The 26,554-nt window shown below is 60.8% G+C and overlaps 1 protein-coding gene across 1 annotated transcript; it reads left to right on the top strand.

The window, feature by feature from the left end:
• Nucleotides 1-4,382: 4,382 nt before the first annotated feature.
• Nucleotides 4,383-25,283, top strand: LOC125437632 (leucine-rich repeat extensin-like protein 3). The gene is made up of 3 exons (XM_048505410.1): nt 4,383-4,667; nt 22,099-22,905; nt 25,209-25,283. Exons 1-3 carry the CDS (start codon nt 4,383-4,385, stop codon nt 25,281-25,283), a joined length of 1,167 nt encoding a protein of 388 aa, XP_048361367.1.
• Nucleotides 25,284-26,554: the final 1,271 nt, after the last annotated feature.

Here is a 26,554-nt window from a genome sequence, read left to right as displayed (position 1 = left end):
TGCAGAACATATCTTAGATATTTGGCTTTACTCCCAGGCTTTTCAGTCCAGAGCAATTTAAAAGGCAACTTGGAAAGAGAATGTTGTTTGTGCACCAGTGGCAATTTCTTGTGAAGAGAAGGTATATACTATCCTGGATGCTGAGAAGTTATAGGACAATACTTTTCCTTTGGATAAAAGAGCTTTGAAGACTAGAAGTGTCTTTGTAATATTTGTTTTATTTATAAATGTACAGATAGAGGGTAGGGAGAGACAATGCAATGCAATTGGAGGACAGCTGAGCCACAAGCCAATATCAAATCTCTGGAGAAAGAGGGAAAACGAGGGGGGAGGGGAGGGAGGGACAGTGCTTTCACTTAGCCACCTGCACTTCTCTTTCTCTTTCTTCCAAATTGCTGCTTTTCTATGCATGTTCTCTCTCCTGTCTCCTCTTAATATCCTCTCTGTGCCTTGAGAAATGATTGAACAAGAGAGCTGTCAAGGGACCATCTCCTGACAATTAGTTCCCATTGAGGAAACATCTACAGCCCTTGACATGTGTTATCATGGGCCCTATCACTTTAGGCATAGGTGTCAAACTCGCAGCCCTCCAGATTGGACTACAGTTCCCATCATCTCCTGCCAGCATCATGCTGGCAATGGATGATGGGAATTGTAGTCCTTAACATCTGGAGGGCCGCAAGTTTGACACCTGTGCTTTAGGGCAAACAATAAAAGACCTATTCACAAGCAAGCAGACTGCAAATCCATAAAATAATTTTACTTGTTTATTATTTATTTGGTACATGTTTATCCTGACCTTTCTCCAAGGAGTTCAGGGGTTGTATATGTAATTCTCCCCTTGTGAGCTCAACATTGCTTTTTAAAGTCAAGACAGTACAAAAAAAAAGTATGGGGGTTCTGAAGAGAAAGACTTGACAAACAGCACCCTTCTACCAAGCAGCATGCTGGGTTTTTTCTGTAGATCTGAACATCTGCGTGCATATTTGCATTTTGAGGTTCATTAAAAATGAGGGATTCTGATGTACTGTATGGTGTGAATGGAAGTACATAAGAGATGCAGAGCAGACCCCAAGGTGTGGGCGACCACGCAGTACTGGCCGAAATGGCGGTTTCGGGTTCCTCTTTCAAGGTAACAGGATCGCCCGGCCCGTGGTTGGGGATTTCACCCCATATGTACCAGTTGGGGCTGTCAGATTTCCCGTTCAGACAATAATCACTTGATGGGTTCAAGGCTTTTATTGAAAACATAGAACATAGGAATATAAAAAGAGAGTTCTGGCAAAAACTGTGCCAAACTCTTGATAATATGAGTGAGAGATTCCACATGGGAAGCAGACAGTTCACATTGTCCAGCCTGGAGTCTCTACCCAGCTACAAATCTCCAAGGCCACAGCTAGGAGTGATAAAACTGCACCTTAAAAAGTGAAAGCGATTCCCCCCTAATGACACCATCATGACATTTCCACTCCCTTTAATGGAAACCCTTGCCTTGTAAAACATTATTTATTTTAAGAAATAAATTTCTGTGTACAATTTATTTTATTTTATTTATTTTTATTTATACTTTTAGTTATATCCCTCCCTTCCCAATATCATATGTCAAAGGGCTCCAGATAACTCTGAATTGTGGATTTTCAGTAGTTAAAGATGTCAAACTCGTGGCCCTCCAGATGTTCATGAACTACAATTCCCATCAGCCCTTGCCAGTATAGTCAATGCTCATGTTGGGAGGGACTGAGGGGAATTGTAGTTCATGAACATCTGGAGGGCTACGACACCCCTTGATAGACATTCATGGGGAATAAGATCTCTTCATTTGGGCAAATACTTCTTACCTGCAAAAAAAAGTTATTTGCTCATCTGTGGCATTTCTTGTGTTCAATGTTTCGCAGTTATCATTTATAAGAAAATGACCTTAGGTTATGCACTTTTCTCAGTTACATATATTTTCTGTTTTTGTATTAAATTGTTTGTGAAGTCTGTCACTTCCCCACGCTCTGGAAGAGAAAGTGGGTTTGTGAATGTGAATAGGCAAACTGCAGCCTTCACATGGAACATATTTTCTGTGAAACTGCATAGAAAGGGTGCTGTGCAGAATTGACTCACTAGATGGGGTATTTGCTATGCTGATCAGTAATAGGTCGTACCACAAATGTCTGCATTAATCTTTAATTTCTTAACAAGTGGAGATCTCTACAACCAAATGTATTGTCTTTGCAATCTAACTGCTTATTCCAGTGAGTTAGTCATATTAGTTTGATGCAGAAAACAAAGAAAAGAAGAGTCTTGTGGCACCATAAAAAGTAACACATTAGCTTTGTGAATCAGAACCATGTTACCAAATGCATAAAGTAAATCTTGCTACTGTAAATGAGTATAGTTTTAGCTAAAATGAGCTGCCTTGAACCAAAAGAAAAGGCAGGATATAAAAGTTTTATTAACACAAAATAGTAAAATAAAGTGGCACCTGATAGAAATCTGAGCCTTTGAAAGAGAAAATAATTTTCTTGACTTGCTGTGGATATTTCCCTCAGTGGTAGGCTCCTCTGACCTGTGAGGTTATAGTAGTTGAGGCAGTGGTACACCTGTAAAAGAGGTGTTATCTTAGAGCAGGACAGGGTGGGAGTAGGTTACTTTATTCTTGCACTAGGCCTCAACCAATGTACTTGTGCTATAAGAGCCAGCAGAGAAATGTAGGAGTTGCTCATTTCTTAGCTTTCTGGGTTTCTTATTTTAATGACCACTTTTCTAATTACTGCTACCATAAAACCTATTCCAAATATCTACATATTTTTTCATAATTTTATTAAAGCTATGGCAAAAGTGTTGTAACATATAACATATGGGAACCCTGTTAGTCATCATCACAACAGCAAGCTAATTTCTAATAGCAGCCTAACTTTTCTCCAGCTTCTCTTCATTATTACTTCTAAAAGCACTATTTAAATAAATAAGTATATAAACCAACTAGTTAAGACATTAGTTATGTAAAATCAAGTTTTCATATAGAAGAGTAATGACAAGAACTTCATGCACATTTTTATGTCTTAGGTCAAAATATTCTGATGTGAAATGGGATTTTACACTCAATCTTAGCTAATTCTCCTGATCACAGTATTCTCATTCCATATGTGAGCTCTGAACGCACTGTGTCTCTAGGCTCTACATCAGAGTCCTCAGTGCCCAGGGGGTGGCTCATGATGTATTGTTTGTGCTAGGGCTGACGTAGACAGATGATGAGAGAAGAGCCAGGCTCAGACAGTTATTGATAAGGTAAAAGCCCCAGTCTACTTTTGGGAACTTTTACAGTCCTGTTAAGAGAAGCAGCTGGTGACCTGTCTGGGTAGGCTGAAGCATCCCAGATCTTAGGATACAGAACAGCCCAGAGTGTCTTCTGATTTGCTTACTATGCAGGGCAACACAAATCCAGCTGTCTCATGACAGGAAAGTAATCCTGTAGCGATTTTACATTACCAGCACTGTGAAAAGATTCTGTGAATGTAATCCTGCATATGTTTATATATTAATACAAATTATTGGCCTGAGTATTTTGGGAATATGCTATATGTGTGGGTTAACATTTAATAAAATGAACTGTCTGGACTTTCTTTAATTCTGTTTTTCGGACAAGTGTTTGCTTCTTTCTATTGATTTTTCAGAGAAACTAGGTGCCGCTAAGCATTGTGTCATTTTTGTTATTCATGCTTATGCTGTTTTTTCAAATTCACTGGCAGGATTTATAAGGTATCACATAAATATGATTTTAATTGATTAAACTATAGTGGGTCAAAAGCTATCTAAAAGTGAATCATGGTTTCCATCAACTTTACCCATGAAATCAGACAGTGACCTTTAACTAAAGACCTTGTGCCTGTAGAGTGGATGATTCACAAGGTACCAACACTGATGTAATCCTTCCACTATAGTAATTATTTTAGTTGTCCTCCTCTTCTTACTTGAGCTGTCATGCAGAATCTATCTTAAAACAGTGTTGTGTACTCTTCTGTCCCCTCTTGAACTCAGATAAGGATTCTGTGTTTCTTAAGAAGACATTGCTGTGAATCTTAGATTGATGGACTATTGGAAGTATCTAAATATAAGTTCATTCATTCCTCTATATTTATACTGTGGATTTCAGATATTCAAAGTCTTTTCTTGTGGTCCAAAGAGTTGCCAGTTGAAATTCCTGACAGCAGCGTGTTTATAGAGCTTCAGTTCAGACATCTCTTGAAAGCCCAGTTGAGAACTGTTATTTGGCATGGTGTCTGAACCAACAAACAGATGCTTTTTAATATCTACATGCACCCTTGGCAAGTTTGGTCCAGAGTTTTGGGCTGCGGTGCCACCAATATGCAGATGACACCCAGCTCGTGTTCATGATGGAGGGCAGCCTGTCATCGGCCCCTGGAGTACTCCAGCAATGTTTGGAAGCCGTTGCTGATTGGTTGAGAGCGAGCCAACTGAATTTAAATCCTATGAAGACAGAGGTGCTGTGGTTGGGTTACGGAGAACATCAGGTGGACTTTTGTCAGCCTACACTGGATGGCGAGGCATTGCACTTAGCCTCGGCCGTCAAAAGCCTGGGTGTCACCCTGGACCCGGCACTATTGCTCAAGGCCCAGGTGGCTCAAACGGCTCGGATAGCATTTCATCACCTTTGTCAGGTACGGCTACTGGCCCTGTACCTCTCCCATAGAGACTTAGCCACAGTCATCCATGCAATGGTCACCTCCAGGCTTGACTATTGTAACTTGCTGTACGCTGGCCTGCCTCTGACTGTGATCTGGAAATTAAAACTCATACAACATGCAGCAGCCAGACTCCTTACAGCAGTGATGGCGAACCTTTTTGAGACCGAGTGCCCAAATTGCAACCCCAAACCCGCTTATTTATCGCAAAGTGCCAACACGGCAATTTAACCTGAATACTGAGGCTTTAGTCTAGAAAAAACAGTTGGCTCCAAGGCGTGCGTTACTCGAGAGTAAGCTTGGTGGTAGTCAGTGGCTTGGCTTTGAAGCAACCGTGCAACTCTTCCAATGGGTGAATCACAACCCTAGGAGGGTTTACTCAGAAGCAAGCCCCATTGCCAGCAACCGAGCTTACTCCCAGGTAAAGGATGGCGCTTTAGTTCTTTACATGAAAATCAGTGGGGTTTAACAGCACTTAACAGGGTTACCTACACTGCTTCCCAAAAAGTAGGTCTTAGGTTTAATGCTAATAATCGAGCCCAGCGGCCCAGGCCAGCCTAGGGGGGGGGGGACTCTGTTTGCGTGTGCCCACAGAGAGGGCTCTGAGTGCCACCTCTGGCACCCGTGCCATAGGTTCGCCACCACTGCCTTACAGGGACCTCAAGCCAGAACCGGATCATTCAGGTCGTATACCAAATTCATTGGCTGCCCATCGAGTTCTGGGTCATGTTCAAGGTGCTGGTTTTAACCTTTAAGGCTATAAGCGGCCTTGGGCCTGCATACTTGAGGGACCACATCTCCTCATATTGCCCTGTTACGACCCTCTGATCTTCGGAGGGTCCCTACTGGAGGTCCCTTGCATGAAACACGTATAATAGTTATAGTTGTCACTCTACCTTGAAAGGCTGCTGCACCATGGAAATGGGAGTGAATTTGTGAAGATGAATGTTAATTCAGAAAATGAAAGCAAACAAGCAACTTTAAACTATGGCTTGCTTGGTTTGTGCTTTCAGACTATGGCCCTTTCCGCATGGGCCACACAAGCGAGGGTGCACCAGCATAGACTATGCCGGTGCACTCCCTTGGGCGGTTCGTATGCTCCCAGAGCTAAAAGGGGACCAGGAGCAGTGTGGGGAAAATGCCGGCTTCCACATAATGCCATTCATTCAGCACCGGATGGAAGCCAGGGTTTTCAAAAAGACTTGTTGAAAAACGCCATTGGGGGGGGGGATGCTGCCAGTGCTGCACTGCAGCAGCAGCAACTGTGCGATCTTCTCACCCACAACGGCGTTTTTACCGGCCCCATGCTGGTCTATATGGCCTGGGCAGAACAGGCCTAAGGTTAGTGCACATTATGGTCTCATATGATGTCTAAATTGACTCTTGTGCACCATGGATATTTTATTTACTTCTACTAAATATTTAAGCCTGCCCTCAGTTGCCAAACATTGGGAGTATCTTTGATCTGAGAAGACAGGGTGGCATAACACATTAATAAACAATATATTACCAGGGTTGGTTTTTTTGGTAATTCCCATAATGTTCACCTAACAATTTGTTTAGTGATGAATGAATGCAGTTAAAATATTTTGCCACATTATATCTGTGTTATCCACCTTTAGATAGCAAGTGGCAATAACTTTCATTCAGTTTATTTACTTATTTTCATTTTAAAAAATTATGGCCCACCTTTCCACCCTCACACCAGCAACAGATTAAACTATCTATAATAAAACCACATTTTAAACAATTAAAGTAAACCTTTACAAATCTCACACATTATTAAAACAATTAAAAACAAAGCTAAAATCCATACAAAGACATAAAAACAGCATTTAAAATATTGATCAGGGAGAAGGGACCGATGAGGGAACACTAAATGAAACCAGTAGCCTGGTGCATATTCCCACTGTGCTTTTAAATCGAAAGAGTTCTTTACAATTTTGCTGTTGATAATGCACAGGAACATAAACGTGTATCCATTTTGAATCAGCCTTGTCCTTTTGTTGTTATGCCAAGCCAATATATCTCATGCCAGCCAGAGCTGGGCTCTTGGCTGTCTGAAACACACAGAGTTTGCTGAGGGGTAAATTAAACAAATTGTTTGGAAAACTTCCATCTGTCACTGAAAGGTTTATCTACATCATCTGGTTGAGAAAACAAAGAAAAAGGTTGACAAGAAGTGAGCGTAAGATGGATGAGGGTTTGAGGTGCAAGTTGGGCTATGTTCAAACACTAGCTTTTCAGATATGGGGACGAGAGATAGTGCTGCTGTCACCATCCCTCCTGCACATGCTGATGTCAAATGAGCCATTGCTGCCTGCCATATGAATGAATTGAGAAGGGAAAATGGTTCAATAGCTAGCATTGTTTCAGTTTGTGAGTGATACTTTTGGAGAAGCCATATCACTTTCCTTCCACCACCTCACTTTTTGTCTTAAAATAAACTTTAGTCTTAGACAGTTACATGAAAGCATTCAGTTCATAGGCATACCGGTTACATGACAGTTACATGAAAGCATTCAGTTCATAGGCATACCTAGAGACATCTGTCCTTTGGGTGCCCCCCACTACACCTGGGGTGGGGTCCACCCTGGCCCCACCCCAAGTCACACCCCCTCCTGGTGGCCAGCTCCAAGCCAGCAGCCAGGAGGGGGCGGGGCTTGGGGGTATCCAGGAGGACATGGGTAGGGCTGAAGGCACCAGAAGACGACAAGGCAGCAGGACTTCCTGCTACCTTGACGTCTTCCTGGTCACATGGGGGGCCGATTTTGCACCCCCCATGTGACCAGGTCAATGGTGCATGCGGGACAGAGGGTACCCACTGTCCCTAGGCAAATACGCCACTGATTCAGCTAAAGTATCCATTCTAAACTGAAATAATATTTGAAATAACTGTAGTGAACTATAAAGGTACATTTGAGGTACGCTGTGAAGGATAACTTTCCTGTTTGTGCTACCAATTCATTATCCTACAGAACCTATAGTACAGATAATGTTTTGAATCTCACTTCAGCAGTGGCAGAGCTACAAGGGGACATGGGGCCATGCCTAGGGGGCGTGAAAATCACCCTGTCCCCACCCACTTCTCCCCTCGCCCCACCTCACCAGGCCTGGTCCTGCCCTACCAGGATCTACAGAAACACAAAGGTACCATTGGCTCTGTGGCTAACAGAAGTGGCATGTCGGTTCCCATCACAATTGGAGTTTTGCATGAGCTCTGATCACACAGTTTCAATTCAGTTAGGCAGGAGTAAAGTCTGTAAGTGATTCTCCTCCCTTTGGATAGAAAGCTCTGATGGACAAGATGCGGAGCCGGACATAAGGGGAGCTTTCATTTCTTTCCCGTAATTGGTACGGAAAAGGCATTCTGTGTCAAAATGATCAAACTCTTTCTGTTGAGATTGGGGAGGGGGAGAGGGGCCAGTATTGGGGATGCAGAGTCTTGTTTTCAGATGATTAAAAGAAGTTCCTCCTACGAGGAAAGAAATAAGTGCAACTCTTGCTTGCTACAACAGGTTTTGCTTGTGGCTTAATTATTAAAAAGCCAAGAGGTGTGCCTCAGCAGGGTTGCCAGTGGCTCTATTTATCATAAATAAGCCCCTGCCCAGTCCAACACTCTATCCACTATGCAATACTGGCCCTTATAAATGAATATGCTGACTTTGGAATTGTTGTTCTGTAGTTTGATGTATACCAAAGGTATGGTTGTATTCATTAGGCATCCTTTCAACTTATTAGGCTCCATTTCATTATCGTTTCCTCCCTTTTAACATACATACACAAATACCCTCTACCTTGGTGGAAAGTGCCATCAAGTTGCTGCTGATTCATGGCAATCCCCAGAGGTTTTCAGGACATGAGATGAACAGAGGTGATTTGCCATTTGCCTGCTTCTGCCCAAGAACCCTGGATGTTGTTGGTGATCTCCCATCAAAATCTTGAACAGGTATGGCCCTGCTTCGTTTCCAAGGTCTGACTAGTTTGAGCAAGTCTGGCCTATCTATATGTCATACTAATATATGAAGATTATGGTTTAAGAAATGCCCCCAAACAATTCTTTCCTGCTAGAAAACATCGTAACTTTAATAACAGAATGTAGACACTGCAGTTTTGCAAAACTGAAGAAATACTCTAATTACATATGAAGTGGTGTTTGTGGGTATTTATAGAGTCTAAACAGAAGCTGTTACAAAGTAATGTATAATGTTGGCAGTAACCGAGGAAACCAGGATCTGGTAAATGTGGGGTTTCAATTATATTTTCAGTTATACATGTGGTGAATATAACAAGAGAATTATTCAATGCATGTACAAAGAATAATCAAGTGTACACCATACACACTTTTTATGTATGTTTCCTGCCACTTGTAAACAGGGCTTGAGCCTTCAAGTTTTGTTATAATTTCTTAGGTAAATGGCTTCCTCTTAATTATTAAACAGTACAGTACTGTGCCAGCATACCAGCCCACAAGACCTGAACCATGGCAGAACACCTCCTGTGGCTGGTTGGAAGAAACAATGACTGGGACTGAAGAGATGTGCTGCCACTGTCAAGAGTGTGGGGTCCAGCCTGCCAGATAAGATATTTAAAAATCAGCAGCTGGGGAGATGGAGAAGAGATTAGCACAAAGACTGGGTGGTGTGCTGCAGAGGCCAACTGCAGTGGGAAGGTGGAAGGAGCAACAAACATCATCAAGGCTGGGAAGGATCAAAGAAGCGGGCCAGGTGAATTGATCTTGATCGTCTGGAGATTTTTGTAATAGCAGGAGATCTCCAGGTGCCAACTGAAGCTTGGCAACTCTAATGTCTAATGGTGGGTGTGAAGTTCAAGCAGTATAAGCACTGTACTAGTGATCAGAGGTAGCTCAGGAGGAACCTGGGTCATGTCTGCATGCTGACAGAGAGGGTCCCTTGATCTGAGTCTGCAGCAAAGCTGGACAAGTCTATAAATGCTCCAGTCCTAAATATTCTTTAAAATAATGCCCCAGTCTAAGGAAACCTAGCTAGACTTCTGATTTCAACGGGACTCAAGCATTCTTTGGATTGGGACCAATGCCTCACTGAAACTTATTTCTAATTTGAGGTGTTTATGAAAAGGATATATATTTAAGAAGAGATGCTGTTGGAGATTGCTGTAGATTTCTGGAACTCTCTCCCTTTGGTGGAGATATTGTGAAGGAAAAATTATTGACAGGTTGGTGTGGGTGAGAGTTTAGTCAGAGTTTTAAAATGTGAAATGGAATCTCTAGAACTTCCTTTGAAAACTGTACTCATGTACTAGCTGTGAATGTGAATAGGTTGTTTGATTGTGTATACAGAGCCTAATCATGTATGGTTTGTAGATGCATATGATATGCTCACAGTCTACTGAATACACAAAGATCAGTGTGGGTGAGAAATGTTGCTGCCGTCCTTCTCTCCCATGCAGGAGTCACTCTTTCTTCATTTGTTGTGCAAAAAAAAAAGTCCTTGACTTTAAAAAAATGCTTTTAACTGTCCTGCCGCCCACATAACATCCATGGGATTGGATGAACTTTCAAGTAATAATATTAGAGATGGAAGTTGTATTTCTGAACTAATTAAACACTTTCACTGATATAATAAACCAAGGAGGTAACTTGTAGCTTTTATTTCTGTTTTAAGTGATTTCACAATAGTCTCATTTAGCATCAATTTTTCTTTCTCAGAGCATCTAATTTTGCTGCTTAAAGCCATGTGTTCCTACTAAAAATTGTTAGTGTCTAATAATCAGGGCATAAACTAAAGGAGTTGTATGACTTTCCTTCCCCGCCTCATTTTTTGCCTTAATATAAACTTGCATGTTAAAAGGCTAATTACAGAATCCTCAACTGCATACCTAACAAGCACTTGGAAGTGCAAGTGTTATTTGTGAAGGGAAAAGAACAGGAATACAGTGGATTCTTTTTAAGTCTGATTACCACCCTAGGAACACATCATCCCCAACAACAATGACTTGTGTTCTATAGGAACAGGCAGCATTCTGCAAATGGGTAACCTGGTGAAAGAAAACACATGTAAACTTGATGCTTTGTATCATTTAGGGAGCTGGGAAATGCCTCCCACCCCTCCACAGTATGTATGGTTGTGCTGTATTTTGCATCACTGTAAAGAGGTTCAAGTAATAATAGCATCTGAATTGCAGCTTGCTGGTGAGTTAATCACAATTTCAGAATACTTAGCCAAGGCAGAAGTAGTCATATGGCACTGCCTAACAGCGGGTTGCCCCCTGGTGTTACACAGAAACAATGGCATATGGGACTGACTCAGAGGCATTAATGCTAGCTATTGCACTGTAGGCACTTCTTCCTACAGCAAATGAGTTTTTTCCCCTTTTGTAGCCACACCTGGTCCTACTGCATTACATGTGTCTTAATAAAGCTGCAGTCCATGGCAATACTAATTGTAACTTTTCTGCAAATTTATGCGCCTCTTCCTCTAGTCTTCCAGAGATGTATTTTTTCTGCACACTATTCTCACTGTATTATGTTCTCCGCATTTTGGAACAGGTGAAACTATGAACAAATAAAAATATTAATGATTGCAATATTGTTGGAAGCATTTTTTCCCAGTTTGATTTCTTATTGGTACATTTGTGGTGGGGAGAACTAGCAGCAAAGGTAAAAGTGGTAGGTTTTTAAATGTCCTTTTTTCTACTTTAAATGAAAATATCTCACCAAATTGAAGGGCATTATCCAATTTGCCTTGCAAACATATCAAGCCAGAAGTTGGAGCCATGAGAGTGCATGTAGTAAAGGAGCAAGCATGTTCAGATGTGCCATAGGGCTTAAGGCTGGGAGGAGTGGCCACAGTAATAGTTCTGTATCTTTTTCAAGCAACAATGGAACATTTTGTATGTTTGCCACCACTGCCACCTTAAAGAGTCAGGAGAAAATGCAGTCCTGTAGGAAGTATATCATGGAATTATTGTATCTTGCATGCCCTATCACTTGGTCTCTTCAAAATGTCTGGGTACTCCAGGACCGTTCGTATGACAAGCCACAATTTTTTGTAATATCTGAACCCCATGCCACTGCTAATTCTAAATTACAGGCACATATATGTCTGTGAGGGTTTGCAATGGGACACTAGGAAAATATCACTATGGTAGATTCTGTCTCCAGGACATTATATATAGCATTTTGGGGAAGAACTTCGCACAGGTCTCTTCCCCAAAATGGCTCAAGCCTGCCATATTTGTCTCAACTCAGGTTTTTAAAAAATCACTAAACCAGCAATCTTTATCCAAAATCCTGGGTTGAAAGCACTCCCACATGAACACAACAGGCAGGATACACTTTAGTTTCCTTCCTGCCACCCTCTCACTTTAGCTCCTGCCACTGTCCACCATTTTAAGAAGAATCTGCCCAGCTGCCAGTTTGTGCAGGTCGTTCAATATGTGATAGGCTGATTCTCTGAGCGCCCAACATTTCACAAATCCCCCAAGCAGGTTTTCTCCCCATGGCAGTGAATATTGCTGCCATTTCACTCACAGATCGACAGCAACACATCCATTATTGCATGACCATTAAAAGACAGTCCTTTTATCTCTTTTTTTATTATTTTGTGTGTCGAACATGAGAAGCTATGCAAGTGCAGCCAGTCGGATTGCGCAACAATTGGCATTGCTGCGCGGGTTCATTTCTGTATGCCTGTGCAGCTACACGTGTATTATAAACAAAAATAATGTATTATAAACAAAAATATATTATAATGTATTATAAAAATGTATTATATGTATTATAAACAAATGTATTATAAACAAAAATAATGTATTATAAACAAAAATCTTCATGCAAAGGAGCAAAAATAACCTGAATTGTTTTCATGGGCTCAGATCGCTTCCCGAATGCATACATGGTACACATGCAAACAGAAAAAAAAGGAAAATGTGTTCATTCATAACAACTGCAACTTGTTATAAATATGCCGTGTTGAATCCATCTATGTTAATTTTTTTAAATAATGTACATTTTTTTGGTATGGGAAGAAACCTTGTGATAAATTGTGGGGGGAGGGGGTTGAGGCTTACAAATTATCTTATTCCATAAACTATATACTATATTTACTTAAAATAGAGTGACATTTTTTAAACTTCTTGGTAGCATTTGTTTTTAATAGAATATACTATTAGGCCGTTTCCGCACGGCCCCCCAGGCGCCCCCACGCCGGCAAGAATTCTGCCGGCGTGGGGGCGGAGGCCGTTCGCACGCAAGCGTGCGAGCGGCCTCAGGAGATCCCACCCCCCCCCCCCCCCACCCCCCCCCCCCCCCACCCCCCCCCCCCCCCACCCCCCCCCCCCCCCACCCCCCCCCCCCCCCACCCCCCCCCCCCCCCACCCCCCCCCCCCCCCACCCCCCCCCCCCCCCACCCCCCCCCCCCCCCACCCCCCCCCCCCCCCACCCCCCCCCCCCCCCACCCCCCCCCCCCCCCACCCCCCCCCCCCCCCACCCCCCCCCCCCCCCACCCCCCCCCCCCCCCACCCCCCCCCCCCCCCACCCCCCCCCCCCCCCACCCCCCCCCCCCCCCACCCCCCCCCCCCCCCACCCCCCCCCCCCCCCACCCCCCCCCCCCCCCACCCCCCCCCCCCCCCACCCCCCCCCCCCCCCACCCCCCCCCCCCCCCACCCCCCCCCCCCCCCACCCCCCCCCCCCCCCACCCCCCCCCCCCCCCACCCCCCCCCCCCCCCACCCCCCCCCCCCCCCACCCCCCCCCCCCCCCACCCCCCCCCCCCCCCACCCCCCCCCCCCCCCACCCCCCCCCCCCCCCACCCCCCCCCCCCCCCACCCCCCCCCCCCCCCACCCCCCCCCCCCCCCACCCCCCCCCCCCCCCACCCCCCCCCCCCCCCACCCCCCCCCCCCCCCACCCCCCCCCCCCCCCACCCCCCCCCCCCCCCACCCCCCCCCCCCCCCACCCCCCCCCCCCCCCACCCCCCCCCCCCCCCACCCCCCCCCCCCCCCACCCCCCCCCCCCCCCACCCCCCCCCCCCCCCACCCCCCCCCCCCCCCACCCCCCCCCCCCCCCACCCCCCCCCCCCCCCACCCCCCCCCCCCCCCACCCCCCCCCCCCCCCACCCCCCCCCCCCCCCACCCCCCCCCCCCCCCACCCCCCCCCCCCCCCACCCCCCCCCCCCCCCACCCCCCCCCCCCCCCACCCCCCCCCCCCCCCACCCCCCCCCCCCCCCACCCCCCCCCCCCCCCACCCCCCCCCCCCCCCACCCCCCCCCCCCCCCACCCCCCCCCCCCCCCACCCCCCCCCCCCCCCACCCCCCCCCCCCCCCACCCCCCCCCCCCCCCACCCCCCCCCCCCCCCACCCCCCCCCCCCCCCACCCCCCCCCCCCCCCACCCCCCCCCCCCCCCACCCCCCCCCCCCCCCACCCCCCCCCCCCCCCACCCCCCCCCCCCCCCACCCCCCCCCCCCCCCACCCCCCCCCCCCCCCACCCCCCCCCCCCCCCACCCCCCCCCCCCCCCACCCCCCCCCCCCCCCACCCCCCCCCCCCCCCACCCCCCCCCCCCCCCACCCCCCCCCCCCCCCACCCCCCCCCCCCCCCACCCCCCCCCCCCCCCACCCCCCCCCCCCCCCACCCCCCCCCCCCCCCACCCCCCCCCCCCCCCACCCCCCCCCCCCCCCACCCCCCCCCCCCCCCACCCCCCCCCCCCCCCACCCCCCCCCCCCCCCACCCCCCCCCCCCCCCACCCCCCCCCCCCCCCACCCCCCCCCCCCCCCACCCCCCCCCCCCCCCACCCCCCCCCCCCCCCACCCCCCCCCCCCCCCACCCCCCCCCCCCCCCACCCCCCCCCCCCCCCACCCCCCCCCCCCCCCACCCCCCCCCCCCCCCACCCCCCCCCCCCCCCACCCCCCCCCCCCCCCACCCCCCCCCCCCCCCACCCCCCCCCCCCCCCACCCCCCCCCCCCCCCACCCCCCCCCCCCCCCACCCCCCCCCCCCCCCACCCCCCCCCCCCCCCACCCCCCCCCCCCCCCACCCCCCCCCCCCCCCACCCCCCCCCCCCCCCACCCCCCCCCCCCCCCACCCCCCCCCCCCCCCACCCCCCCCCCCCCCCACCCCCCCCCCCCCCCACCCCCCCCCCCCCCCACCCCCCCCCCCCCCCACCCCCCCCCCCCCCCACCCCCCCCCCCCCCCACCCCCCCCCCCCCCCACCCCCCCCCCCCCCCACCCCCCCCCCCCCCCACCCCCCCCCCCCCCCACCCCCCCCCCCCCCCACCCCCCCCCCCCCCCACCCCCCCCCCCCCCCACCCCCCCCCCCCCCCACCCCCCCCCCCCCCCACCCCCCCCCCCCCCCACCCCCCCCCCCCCCCACCCCCCCCCCCCCCCACCCCCCCCCCCCCCCACCCCCCCCCCCCCCCACCCCCCCCCCCCCCCACCCCCCCCCCCCCCCACCCCCCCCCCCCCCCACCCCCCCCCCCCCCCACCCCCCCCCCCCCCCACCCCCCCCCCCCCCCACCCCCCCCCCCCCCCACCCCCCCCCCCCCCCACCCCCCCCCCCCCCCACCCCCCCCCCCCCCCACCCCCCCCCCCCCCCACCCCCCCCCCCCCCCACCCCCCCCCCCCCCCACCCCCCCCCCCCCCCACCCCCCCCCCCCCCCACCCCCCCCCCCCCCCACCCCCCCCCCCCCCCACCCCCCCCCCCCCCCACCCCCCCCCCCCCCCACCCCCCCCCCCCCCCACCCCCCCCCCCCCCCACCCCCCCCCCCCCCCACCCCCCCCCCCCCCCACCCCCCCCCCCCCCCACCCCCCCCCCCCCCCACCCCCCCCCCCCCCCACCCCCCCCCCCCCCCACCCCCCCCCCCCCCCACCCCCCCCCCCCCCCACCCCCCCCCCCCCCCACCCCCCCCCCCCCCCACCCCCCCCCCCCCCCACCCCCCCCCCCCCCCACCCCCCCCCCCCCCCACCCCCCCCCCCCCCCACCCCCCCCCCCCCCCACCCCCCCCCCCCCCCACCCCCCCCCCCCCCCACCCCCCCCCCCCCCCACCCCCCCCCCCCCCCACCCCCCCCCCCCCCCACCCCCCCCCCCCCCCACCCCCCCCCCCCCCCACCCCCCCCCCCCCCCACCCCCCCCCCCCCCCACCCCCCCCCCCCCCCACCCCCCCCCCCCCCCACCCCCCCCCCCCCCCACCCCCCCCCCCCCCCACCCCCCCCCCCCCCCACCCCCCCCCCCCCCCACCCCCCCCCCCCCCCACCCCCCCCCCCCCCCACCCCCCCCCCCCCCCACCCCCCCCCCCCCCCACCCCCCCCCCCCCCCACCCCCCCCCCCCCCCACCCCCCCCCCCCCCCACCCCCCCCCCCCCCCACCCCCCCCCCCCCCCACCCCCCCCCCCCCCCACCCCCCCCCCCCCCCACCCCCCCCCCCCCCCACCCCCCCCCCCCCCCACCCCCCCCCCCCCCCACCCCCCCCCCCCCCCACCCCCCCCCCCCCCCACCCCCCCCCCCCCCCACCCCCCCCCCCCCCCACCCCCCCCCCCCCCCACCCCCCCCCCCCCCCACCCCCCCCCCCCCCCACCCCCCCCCCCCCCCACCCCCCCCCCCCCCCACCCCCCCCCCCCCCCACCCCCCCCCCCCCCCACCCCCCCCCCCCCCCACCCCCCCCCCCCCCCACCCCCCCCCCCCCCCACCCCCCCCCCCCCCCACCCCCCCCCCCCCCCACCCCCCCCCCCCCCCACCCCCCCCCCCCCCCACCCCCCCCCCCCCCCACCCCCCCCCCCCCCCACCCCCCCCCCCCCCCACCCCCCCCCCCCCCCACCCCCCCCCCCCCCCACCCCCCCCCCCCCCCACCCCCCCCCCCCCCCACCCCCCCCCCCCCCCACCCCCCCCCCCCCCCACCCCCCCCCCCCCCCACCCCCCCCCCCCCCCACCCCCCCCCCCCCCCACCCCCCCCCCCCCCCACCCCCCCCCCCCCCCACCCCCCCCCCCCCCCACCCCCCCCCCCCCCCACCCCCCCCCCCCCCCACCCCCCCCCCCCCCCACCCCCCCCCCCCCCCACCCCCCCCCCCCCCCACCCCCCCCCCCCCCCACCCCCCCCCCCCCCCACCCCCCCCCCCCCCCACCCCCCCCCCCCCCCACCCCCCCCCCCCCCCACCCCCCCCCCCCCCCACCCCCCCCCCCCCCCACCCCCCCCCCCCCCCACCCCCCCCCCCCCCCACCCCCCCCCCCCCCCACCCCCCCCCCCCCCCACCCCCCCCCCCCCCCACCCCCCCCCCCCCCCACCCCCCCCCCCCCCCACCCCCCCCCCCCCCCACCCCCCCCCCCCCCCACCCCCCCCCCCCCCCACCCCCCCCCCCCCCCACCCCCCCCCCCCCCCACCCCCCCCCCCCCCCACCCCCCCCCCCCCCCACCCCCCCCCCCCCCCACCCCCCCCCCCCCCCACCCCCCCCCCCCCCCACCCCCCCCCCCCCCCACCCCCCCCCCCCCCCACCCCCCCCCCCCCCCACCCCCCCCCCCCCCCACCCCCCCCCCCCCCCACCCCCCCCCCCCCCCACCCCCCCCCCCCCCCACCCCCCCCCCCCCCCACCCCCCCCCCCCCCCACCCCCCCCCCCCCCCACCCCCCCCCCCCCCCACCCCCCCCCCCCCCCACCCCCCCCCCCCCCCACCCCCCCCCCCCCCCACCCCCCCCCCCCCCCACCCCCCCCCCCCCCCACCCCCCCCCCCCCCCACCCCCCCCCCCCCCCACCCCCCCCCCCCCCCACCCCCCCCCCCCCCCACCCCCCCCCCCCCCCACCCCCCCCCCCCCCCACCCCCCCCCCCCCCCACCCCCCCCCCCCCCCACCCCCCCCCCCCCCCACCCCCCCCCCCCCCCACCCCCCCCCCCCCCCACCCCCCCCCCCCCCCACCCCCCCCCCCCCCCACCCCCCCCCCCCCCCACCCCCCCCCCCCCCCACCCCCCCCCCCCCCCACCCCCCCCCCCCCCCACCCCCCCCCCCCCCCACCCCCCCCCCCCCCCACCCCCCCCCCCCCCCACCCCCCCCCCCCCCCACCCCCCCCCCCCCCCACCCCCCCCCCCCCCCACCCCCCCCCCCCCCCACCCCCCCCCCCCCCCACCCCCCCCCCCCCCCACCCCCCCCCCCCCCCACCCCCCCCCCCCCCCACCCCCCCCCCCCCCCACCCCCCCCCCCCCCCACCCCCCCCCCCCCCCACCCCCCCCCCCCCCCACCCCCCCCCCCCCCCACCCCCCCCCCCCCCCACCCCCCCCCCCCCCCACCCCCCCCCCCCCCCACCCCCCCCCCCCCCCACCCCCCCCCCCCCCCACCCCCCCCCCCCCCCACCCCCCCCCCCCCCCACCCCCCCCCCCCCCCACCCCCCCCCCCCCCCACCCCCCCCCCCCCCCACCCCCCCCCCCCCCCACCCCCCCCCCCCCCCACCCCCCCCCCCCCCCACCCCCCCCCCCCCCCACCCCCCCCCCCCCCCACCCCCCCCCCCCCCCACCCCCCCCCCCCCCCACCCCCCCCCCCCCCCACCCCCCCCCCCCCCCACCCCCCCCCCCCCCCACCCCCCCCCCCCCCCACCCCCCCCCCCCCCCACCCCCCCCCCCCCCCACCCCCCCCCCCCCCCACCCCCCCCCCCCCCCACCCCCCCCCCCCCCCACCCCCCCCCCCCCCCACCCCCCCCCCCCCCCACCCCCCCCCCCCCCCACCCCCCCCCCCCCCCACCCCCCCCCCCCCCCACCCCCCCCCCCCCCCACCCCCCCCCCCCCCCACCCCCCCCCCCCCCCACCCCCCCCCCCCCCCACCCCCCCCCCCCCCCACCCCCCCCCCCCCCCACCCCCCCCCCCCCCCACCCCCCCCCCCCCCCACCCCCCCCCCCCCCCACCCCCCCCCCCCCCCACCCCCCCCCCCCCCCACCCCCCCCCCCCCCCACCCCCCCCCCCCCCCACCCCCCCCCCCCCCCACCCCCCCCCCCCCCCACCCCCCCCCCCCCCCACCCCCCCCCCCCCCCACCCCCCCCCCCCCCCACCCCCCCCCCCCCCCACCCCCCCCCCCCCCCACCCCCCCCCCCCCCCACCCCCCCCCCCCCCCACCCCCCCCCCCCCCCACCCCCCCCCCCCCCCACCCCCCCCCCCCCCCACCCCCCCCCCCCCCCACCCCCCCCCCCCCCCACCCCCCCCCCCCCCCACCCCCCCCCCCCCCCACCCCCCCCCCCCCCCACCCCCCCCCCCCCCCACCCCCCCCCCCCCCCACCCCCCCCCCCCCCCACCCCCCCCCCCCCCCACCCCCCCCCCCCCCCACCCCCCCCCCCCCCCACCCCCCCCCCCCCCCACCCCCCCCCCCCCCCACCCCCCCCCCCCCCCACCCCCCCCCCCCCCCACCCCCCCCCCCCCCCACCCCCCCCCCCCCCCACCCCCCCCCCCCCCCACCCCCCCCCCCCCCCACCCCCCCCCCCCCCCACCCCCCCCCCCCCCCACCCCCCCCCCCCCCCACCCCCCCCCCCCCCCACCCCCCCCCCCCCCCACCCCCCCCCCCCCCCACCCCCCCCCCCCCCCACCCCCCCCCCCCCCCACCCCCCCCCCCCCCCACCCCCCCCCCCCCCCACCCCCCCCCCCCCCCACCCCCCCCCCCCCCCACCCCCCCCCCCCCCCACCCCCCCCCCCCCCCACCCCCCCCCCCCCCCACCCCCCCCCCCCCCCACCCCCCCCCCCCCCCACCCCCCCCCCCCCCCACCCCCCCCCCCCCCCACCCCCCCCCCCCCCCACCCCCCCCCCCCCCCACCCCCCCCCCCCCCCACCCCCCCCCCCCCCCACCCCCCCCCCCCCCCACCCCCCCCCCCCCCCACCCCCCCCCCCCCCCACCCCCCCCCCCCCCCACCCCCCCCCCCCCCCACCCCCCCCCCCCCCCACCCCCCCCCCCCCCCACCCCCCCCCCCCCCCACCCCCCCCCCCCCCCACCCCCCCCCCCCCCCACCCCCCCCCCCCCCCACCCCCCCCCCCCCCCACCCCCCCCCCCCCCCACCCCCCCCCCCCCCCACCCCCCCCCCCCCCCACCCCCCCCCCCCCCCACCCCCCCCCCCCCCCACCCCCCCCCCCCCCCACCCCCCCCCCCCCCCACCCCCCCCCCCCCCCACCCCCCCCCCCCCCCACCCCCCCCCCCCCCCACCCCCCCCCCCCCCCACCCCCCCCCCCCCCCACCCCCCCCCCCCCCCACCCCCCCCCCCCCCCACCCCCCCCCCCCCCCACCCCCCCCCCCCCCCACCCCCCCCCCCCCCCACCCCCCCCCCCCCCCACCCCCCCCCCCCCCCACCCCCCCCCCCCCCCACCCCCCCCCCCCCCCACCCCCCCCCCCCCCCACCCCCCCCCCCCCCCACCCCCCCCCCCCCCCACCCCCCCCCCCCCCCACCCCCCCCCCCCCCCACCCCCCCCCCCCCCCACCCCCCCCCCCCCCCACCCCCCCCCCCCCCCACCCCCCCCCCCCCCCACCCCCCCCCCCCCCCACCCCCCCCCCCCCCCACCCCCCCCCCCCCCCACCCCCCCCCCCCCCCACCCCCCCCCCCCCCCACCCCCCCCCCCCCCCACCCCCCCCCCCCCCCACCCCCCCCCCCCCCCACCCCCCCCCCCCCCCACCCCCCCCCCCCCCCACCCCCCCCCCCCCCCACCCCCCCCCCCCCCCACCCCCCCCCCCCCCCACCCCCCCCCCCCCCCACCCCCCCCCCCCCCCACCCCCCCCCCCCCCCACCCCCCCCCCCCCCCACCCCCCCCCCCCCCCACCCCCCCCCCCCCCCACCCCCCCCCCCCCCCACCCCCCCCCCCCCCCACCCCCCCCCCCCCCCACCCCCCCCCCCCCCCACCCCCCCCCCCCCCCACCCCCCCCCCCCCCCACCCCCCCCCCCCCCCACCCCCCCCCCCCCCCACCCCCCCCCCCCCCCACCCCCCCCCCCCCCCACCCCCCCCCCCCCCCACCCCCCCCCCCCCCCACCCCCCCCCCCCCCCACCCCCCCCCCCCCCCACCCCCCCCCCCCCCCACCCCCCCCCCCCCCCACCCCCCCCCCCCCCCACCCCCCCCCCCCCCCACCCCCCCCCCCCCCCACCCCCCCCCCCCCCCACCCCCCCCCCCCCCCACCCCCCCCCCCCCCCACCCCCCCCCCCCCCCACCCCCCCCCCCCCCCACCCCCCCCCCCCCCCACCCCCCCCCCCCCCCACCCCCCCCCCCCCCCACCCCCCCCCCCCCCCACCCCCCCCCCCCCCCACCCCCCCCCCCCCCCACCCCCCCCCCCCCCCACCCCCCCCCCCCCCCACCCCCCCCCCCCCCCACCCCCCCCCCCCCCCACCCCCCCCCCCCCCCACCCCCCCCCCCCCCCACCCCCCCCCCCCCCCACCCCCCCCCCCCCCCACCCCCCCCCCCCCCCACCCCCCCCCCCCCCCACCCCCCCCCCCCCCCACCCCCCCCCCCCCCCACCCCCCCCCCCCCCCACCCCCCCCCCCCCCCACCCCCCCCCCCCCCCACCCCCCCCCCCCCCCACCCCCCCCCCCCCCCACCCCCCCCCCCCCCCACCCCCCCCCCCCCCCACCCCCCCCCCCCCCCACCCCCCCCCCCCCCCACCCCCCCCCCCCCCCACCCCCCCCCCCCCCCACCCCCCCCCCCCCCCACCCCCCCCCCCCCCCACCCCCCCCCCCCCCCACCCCCCCCCCCCCCCACCCCCCCCCCCCCCCACCCCCCCCCCCCCCCACCCCCCCCCCCCCCCACCCCCCCCCCCCCCCACCCCCCCCCCCCCCCACCCCCCCCCCCCCCCACCCCCCCCCCCCCCCACCCCCCCCCCCCCCCACCCCCCCCCCCCCCCACCCCCCCCCCCCCCCACCCCCCCCCCCCCCCACCCCCCCCCCCCCCCACCCCCCCCCCCCCCCACCCCCCCCCCCCCCCACCCCCCCCCCCCCCCACCCCCCCCCCCCCCCACCCCCCCCCCCCCCCACCCCCCCCCCCCCCCACCCCCCCCCCCCCCCACCCCCCCCCCCCCCCACCCCCCCCCCCCCCCACCCCCCCCCCCCCCCACCCCCCCCCCCCCCCACCCCCCCCCCCCCCCACCCCCCCCCCCCCCCACCCCCCCCCCCCCCCACCCCCCCCCCCCCCCACCCCCCCCCCCCCCCACCCCCCCCCCCCCCCACCCCCCCCCCCCCCCACCCCCCCCCCCCCCCACCCCCCCCCCCCCCCACCCCCCCCCCCCCCCACCCCCCCCCCCCCCCACCCCCCCCCCCCCCCACCCCCCCCCCCCCCCACCCCCCCCCCCCCCCACCCCCCCCCCCCCCCACCCCCCCCCCCCCCCACCCCCCCCCCCCCCCACCCCCCCCCCCCCCCACCCCCCCCCCCCCCCACCCCCCCCCCCCCCCACCCCCCCCCCCCCCCACCCCCCCCCCCCCCCACCCCCCCCCCCCCCCACCCCCCCCCCCCCCCACCCCCCCCCCCCCCCACCCCCCCCCCCCCCCACCCCCCCCCCCCCCCACCCCCCCCCCCCCCCACCCCCCCCCCCCCCCACCCCCCCCCCCCCCCACCCCCCCCCCCCCCCACCCCCCCCCCCCCCCACCCCCCCCCCCCCCCACCCCCCCCCCCCCCCACCCCCCCCCCCCCCCACCCCCCCCCCCCCCCACCCCCCCCCCCCCCCACCCCCCCCCCCCCCCACCCCCCCCCCCCCCCACCCCCCCCCCCCCCCACCCCCCCCCCCCCCCACCCCCCCCCCCCCCCACCCCCCCCCCCCCCCACCCCCCCCCCCCCCCACCCCCCCCCCCCCCCACCCCCCCCCCCCCCCACCCCCCCCCCCCCCCACCCCCCCCCCCCCCCACCCCCCCCCCCCCCCACCCCCCCCCCCCCCCACCCCCCCCCCCCCCCACCCCCCCCCCCCCCCACCCCCCCCCCCCCCCACCCCCCCCCCCCCCCACCCCCCCCCCCCCCCACCCCCCCCCCCCCCCACCCCCCCCCCCCCCCACCCCCCCCCCCCCCCACCCCCCCCCCCCCCCACCCCCCCCCCCCCCCACCCCCCCCCCCCCCCACCCCCCCCCCCCCCCACCCCCCCCCCCCCCCACCCCCCCCCCCCCCCACCCCCCCCCCCCCCCACCCCCCCCCCCCCCCACCCCCCCCCCCCCCCACCCCCCCCCCCCCCCACCCCCCCCCCCCACCACCCCCCCCCCCCCCCACCCCCCCCCCCCCCCACCCCCCCCCCGCCACACCCCCCCCCCCCCCCCCCCCCCCACCCCCCCCCCCCCCCCCCCCCCCCCCCCCCCACCCCCCCCCCCACCCCCCCCCCCAAGCCATTCACATGAACAGCCCGGCTGGCTCCGCAGCTGGCAGCACAGCCTTCACACAGGCTGCACCACTCCTGGATGCCTCCTACCTCCTGCTGCCTTCCGTCGCTTTGTGGAGGTCAGGGGATACACCCCAGTGACCAGAGCGCCGCCTCTGGGGTCAGAGGCTGGAAGGCGTGTCCCCTGGCCTCCACAAAGTGATGGAAGGAGGTAGAAGGCGTCTTGGAGCAGCACGGGAAATTTGATCGGCAACGGATGGAAGCTGGCATCGATTTGGTGGCAGTGCCTGTGTAAAGGCTCCCCCCCCAAAAACATTATTTTTAAAATTCTGAAATCAAGCTGCTGACCGAGCAAAAGCACTGTTTGCTGTTCATAAATGCAAATAGCACTACCAATATTCAGATACAAAAATAAAGTTGTTGTCAAAGTGATTGACACTTTAAAAAGCTTTGCTTTTGATTAAAGTTTCATCTACTTATAATGCCTGTTTCATAGTTTCAGAAATCCTTACTTGAAATTCTAACCTGTAAGTGTAGACTTCCCTTGTATTTGGAATTTTGTCTCCAGTGACTTCATTGCCCAGCTAGACACCAGACTTTGGTTTGAGGAAAGTAAATGCTTGAACTTGGCTTGTACCTAAGTTTCGTTGTAATTTCAATAATGATTGCAAAGCAGTGAAACTTGCTTCTAAAGCAAATATCCTTAAATTTGAAACCCAAATGCAATAATAATTATAATCTGAAGTTTGTCGAGCCTGTTGCCTTGGCTGAATTTTTTAAATACAAATATAAAAACAAAGTTGAATTCAGTCCTTTCATCTACCATTTTTCCTCTCAACTGAAATAGATATAGACACTAATATTTCTATATCTGTGACACCTTCTGAGATGGGCACAGCCTATACAAATATAGCTTTTGTTGCAAGCTGTTCGCTGTCTGATTGCATAGCAGCAGCATACATTAATGTATCTTATACAGTAATTTCTCCTGAAACCAGATGTTTTTATAGGGTAACTATAACTTTTAGTGAAAAAATGTTGGGAGGGGACAGTGGAGGCTGAATATTTCCGTTTTGTAATTTTCTCTATTGGTATATTTTGAAACTTCAGTAAAAGTTCTTAGCCTCTTCAAAAAGTAGAATAGTACCATTTTAATGTCAAATTTTTGAATAGCAATTGGCAAGTTGAATATCTGCAGAGAAGTATGGATACAATCTTTTGTGTGCTTTTTTGTGAACATTTTTTTACTCTTTTTTGGCTATCAGAAATGGAGAGTTCCTTCACCTTGCTTCATTTCCAGTGCATGAAATTCAGGCTTTATTGTACAGAATGTGCCACAATTAATTTGACCCTTGGAAAGTATATTTTCCTTGAAACAGGAACACTAAAGGAAGACTTCTGTATCCCATGTAAGTCCATCTTTTATTTGAAATACACTAAAAGCAATGTAGCTGTGGGCCAAACTGCCAAGTGGTTACAGGATTCTTCTTTCTTAGAGTTTCAGAAAGAAGCTAAGCGTCTGCTGTGATTGCTTTATATTTTTTGTAAATAAAATTAATATTACAAAGATACATCCATGGTATTCTTGGAGCTTTCTCATCCAAAGGAAATTAAACCTGGTTGTGTGACCCTTAGGGCTTCTCACAATTTAGTAGAAAAAACATGTCAATGTCATAGATACCCAAACAGAAATTATCCAACTTGGGTTTTTCTTTGTTTTAGCTAGGACAGCTTGTCATGTCATGCCAGTACGGACAGCTTTATATGCTTGTAATTTTTCTCAAATGTCAAATATGCACACCTCCATCTTCCCCTCCCAATACGCACACTGCATATTGTTTCAGCATTTATGTTCAGCAGCATTTGCAATGTACTTTCAGTATAGCTGATAGAATAACAATAATGTGCTCCTTTGTTGTTTTTAATATTGATTATACTGAGTTTTTAAACATTTTCCTTATATACAGTCAGTATGACTTTAGATATTACAAGTTTATTCCTCAACAATTATTGCTTTCATATAGACATAAATCACAAACTTTTAAAAAGCCCAGAAAGCAAATATACTTGGATACAGTCATGGGCCCTGTGGTCTAGTTACCGTAACTTCTGTGTGGCTATGACAGTCATGGCTTTGGTCCAGTGATACTTACTCAGTGGCTTGGGAGGCACATGTGGCTCTTCCGAGCACCATTCCCCAATATGGCACTCATCCTTAGTCGATCATCTTCAGTAACCCTTCCCCATCTATTCTTCATAGCCTTCACATTCTTATCTCAGCACCCAGGCAAGCTTTCCCGAAGACAGCAAGCTGGCCCCAGGGCAAAGAGAATAAAACCACTAACATGGCACCATGCAGGAAAAAAATGAAGCTGGCCACAATGGAGTGGTTTTACTCACATTCTGTACAGGCCAGCTTGCTTTTCCTCTGAACACCTGGGCATTTACTCACCTGAAATGCTGTTCTTCTGAGGAGAAAATAAGAAGGCAGAGATGGAAGTCCTTCTCCTCACCCCAGATACATAAGGGCTGCGTAAAATTCAGCAGTAGCAGAGAAAGACAACCCTACATGCTCAGAAGTACTCTGCTAATTAAAAAGGTTATATATATTTAATATTGATAATATCTTATATTACTGCGTGTGTTTAGTGGGGAAGCACACAGGATGTACAGTAGTCATGTGTGACTACTTTGGATTATAGTAAATTTGAATGTGACTCTGTGAGAGCCACAGACTGAGTTACATTGCTTTGGTTGTTCTCACATTAGCAGGGGGCTAAAATAGTCTGCCAAAAGTAAATGTGTGATGGGGCAGAGGGGTCATGCCTATTCTAGCTTGCCAGGAGTTTGCAGTAACCCCAACTGTATAGTTTGCAGCAATTTTCCTTTTCAGTTGTTGCTCCCAAGTCTTTTAAATTGTTGCCCTTGTATTGTTGAATGGATTACCAGAGAAAATTAAGAAAGCTTTTTATAAGGCTTCATCTTTTTATAAGTGTTCATCTTTTTCAGAAGATTCTGAGTGTTGTGTGTGTAGTTGTCAACCTCCAGGTAGCACCTGGAGATTTCCCACTATTACAGTTGAGCTCTAGATGACCAAAAATAGTTTCCCTGGGAGGAAAACGGCTACTTTGGAGAGTAGACTTCATGGTATTATGCCCTACTGAGCTACCTCTCCTCTCCAAATCCTTCCGTTCCATGCTCCACCCCCAAATTCTACAAGTATTTCTTATTCCAGACCTGACAAGTCTAGGTATATTGCGTTTAGCTGAATAGTAATTTTAAAAAAATTGGCAGATGTGTGAGTTTGTGAATTATTTTTATATAATAATTATATTTTATGTTAACTATGTTGCTTGGCATTATAGTAGTGTCTGTAAGCAATCTTGGAAGAAATAGCAAAGATGGGATACAAAAATTTCCAATAAGTAAAACTGTGTGTGTGTGAGGTGAGTTATGAAGGAGAAGGCTTGCATAATCTGCCTTTTCTACCATATACTCACCTTTTCTCTGTGTATCTCTGCCCCATCTTCCCTGCTCTACCTCTTCAAAATGTACAATGGAGAAAATTGTATTGGATTCAGCCGTTAATTTGTCTCTTCTGAAGTA

This window comes from Sphaerodactylus townsendi, linkage group LG01 (genome assembly GCF_021028975.2).
Source record: "Sphaerodactylus townsendi isolate TG3544 linkage group LG01, MPM_Stown_v2.3, whole genome shotgun sequence".
Taxonomy (NCBI): Eukaryota; Metazoa; Chordata; class Lepidosauria; order Squamata; family Sphaerodactylidae; genus Sphaerodactylus; species Sphaerodactylus townsendi.
This window is presented reverse-complemented; position numbering and strand designations above follow the sequence as displayed.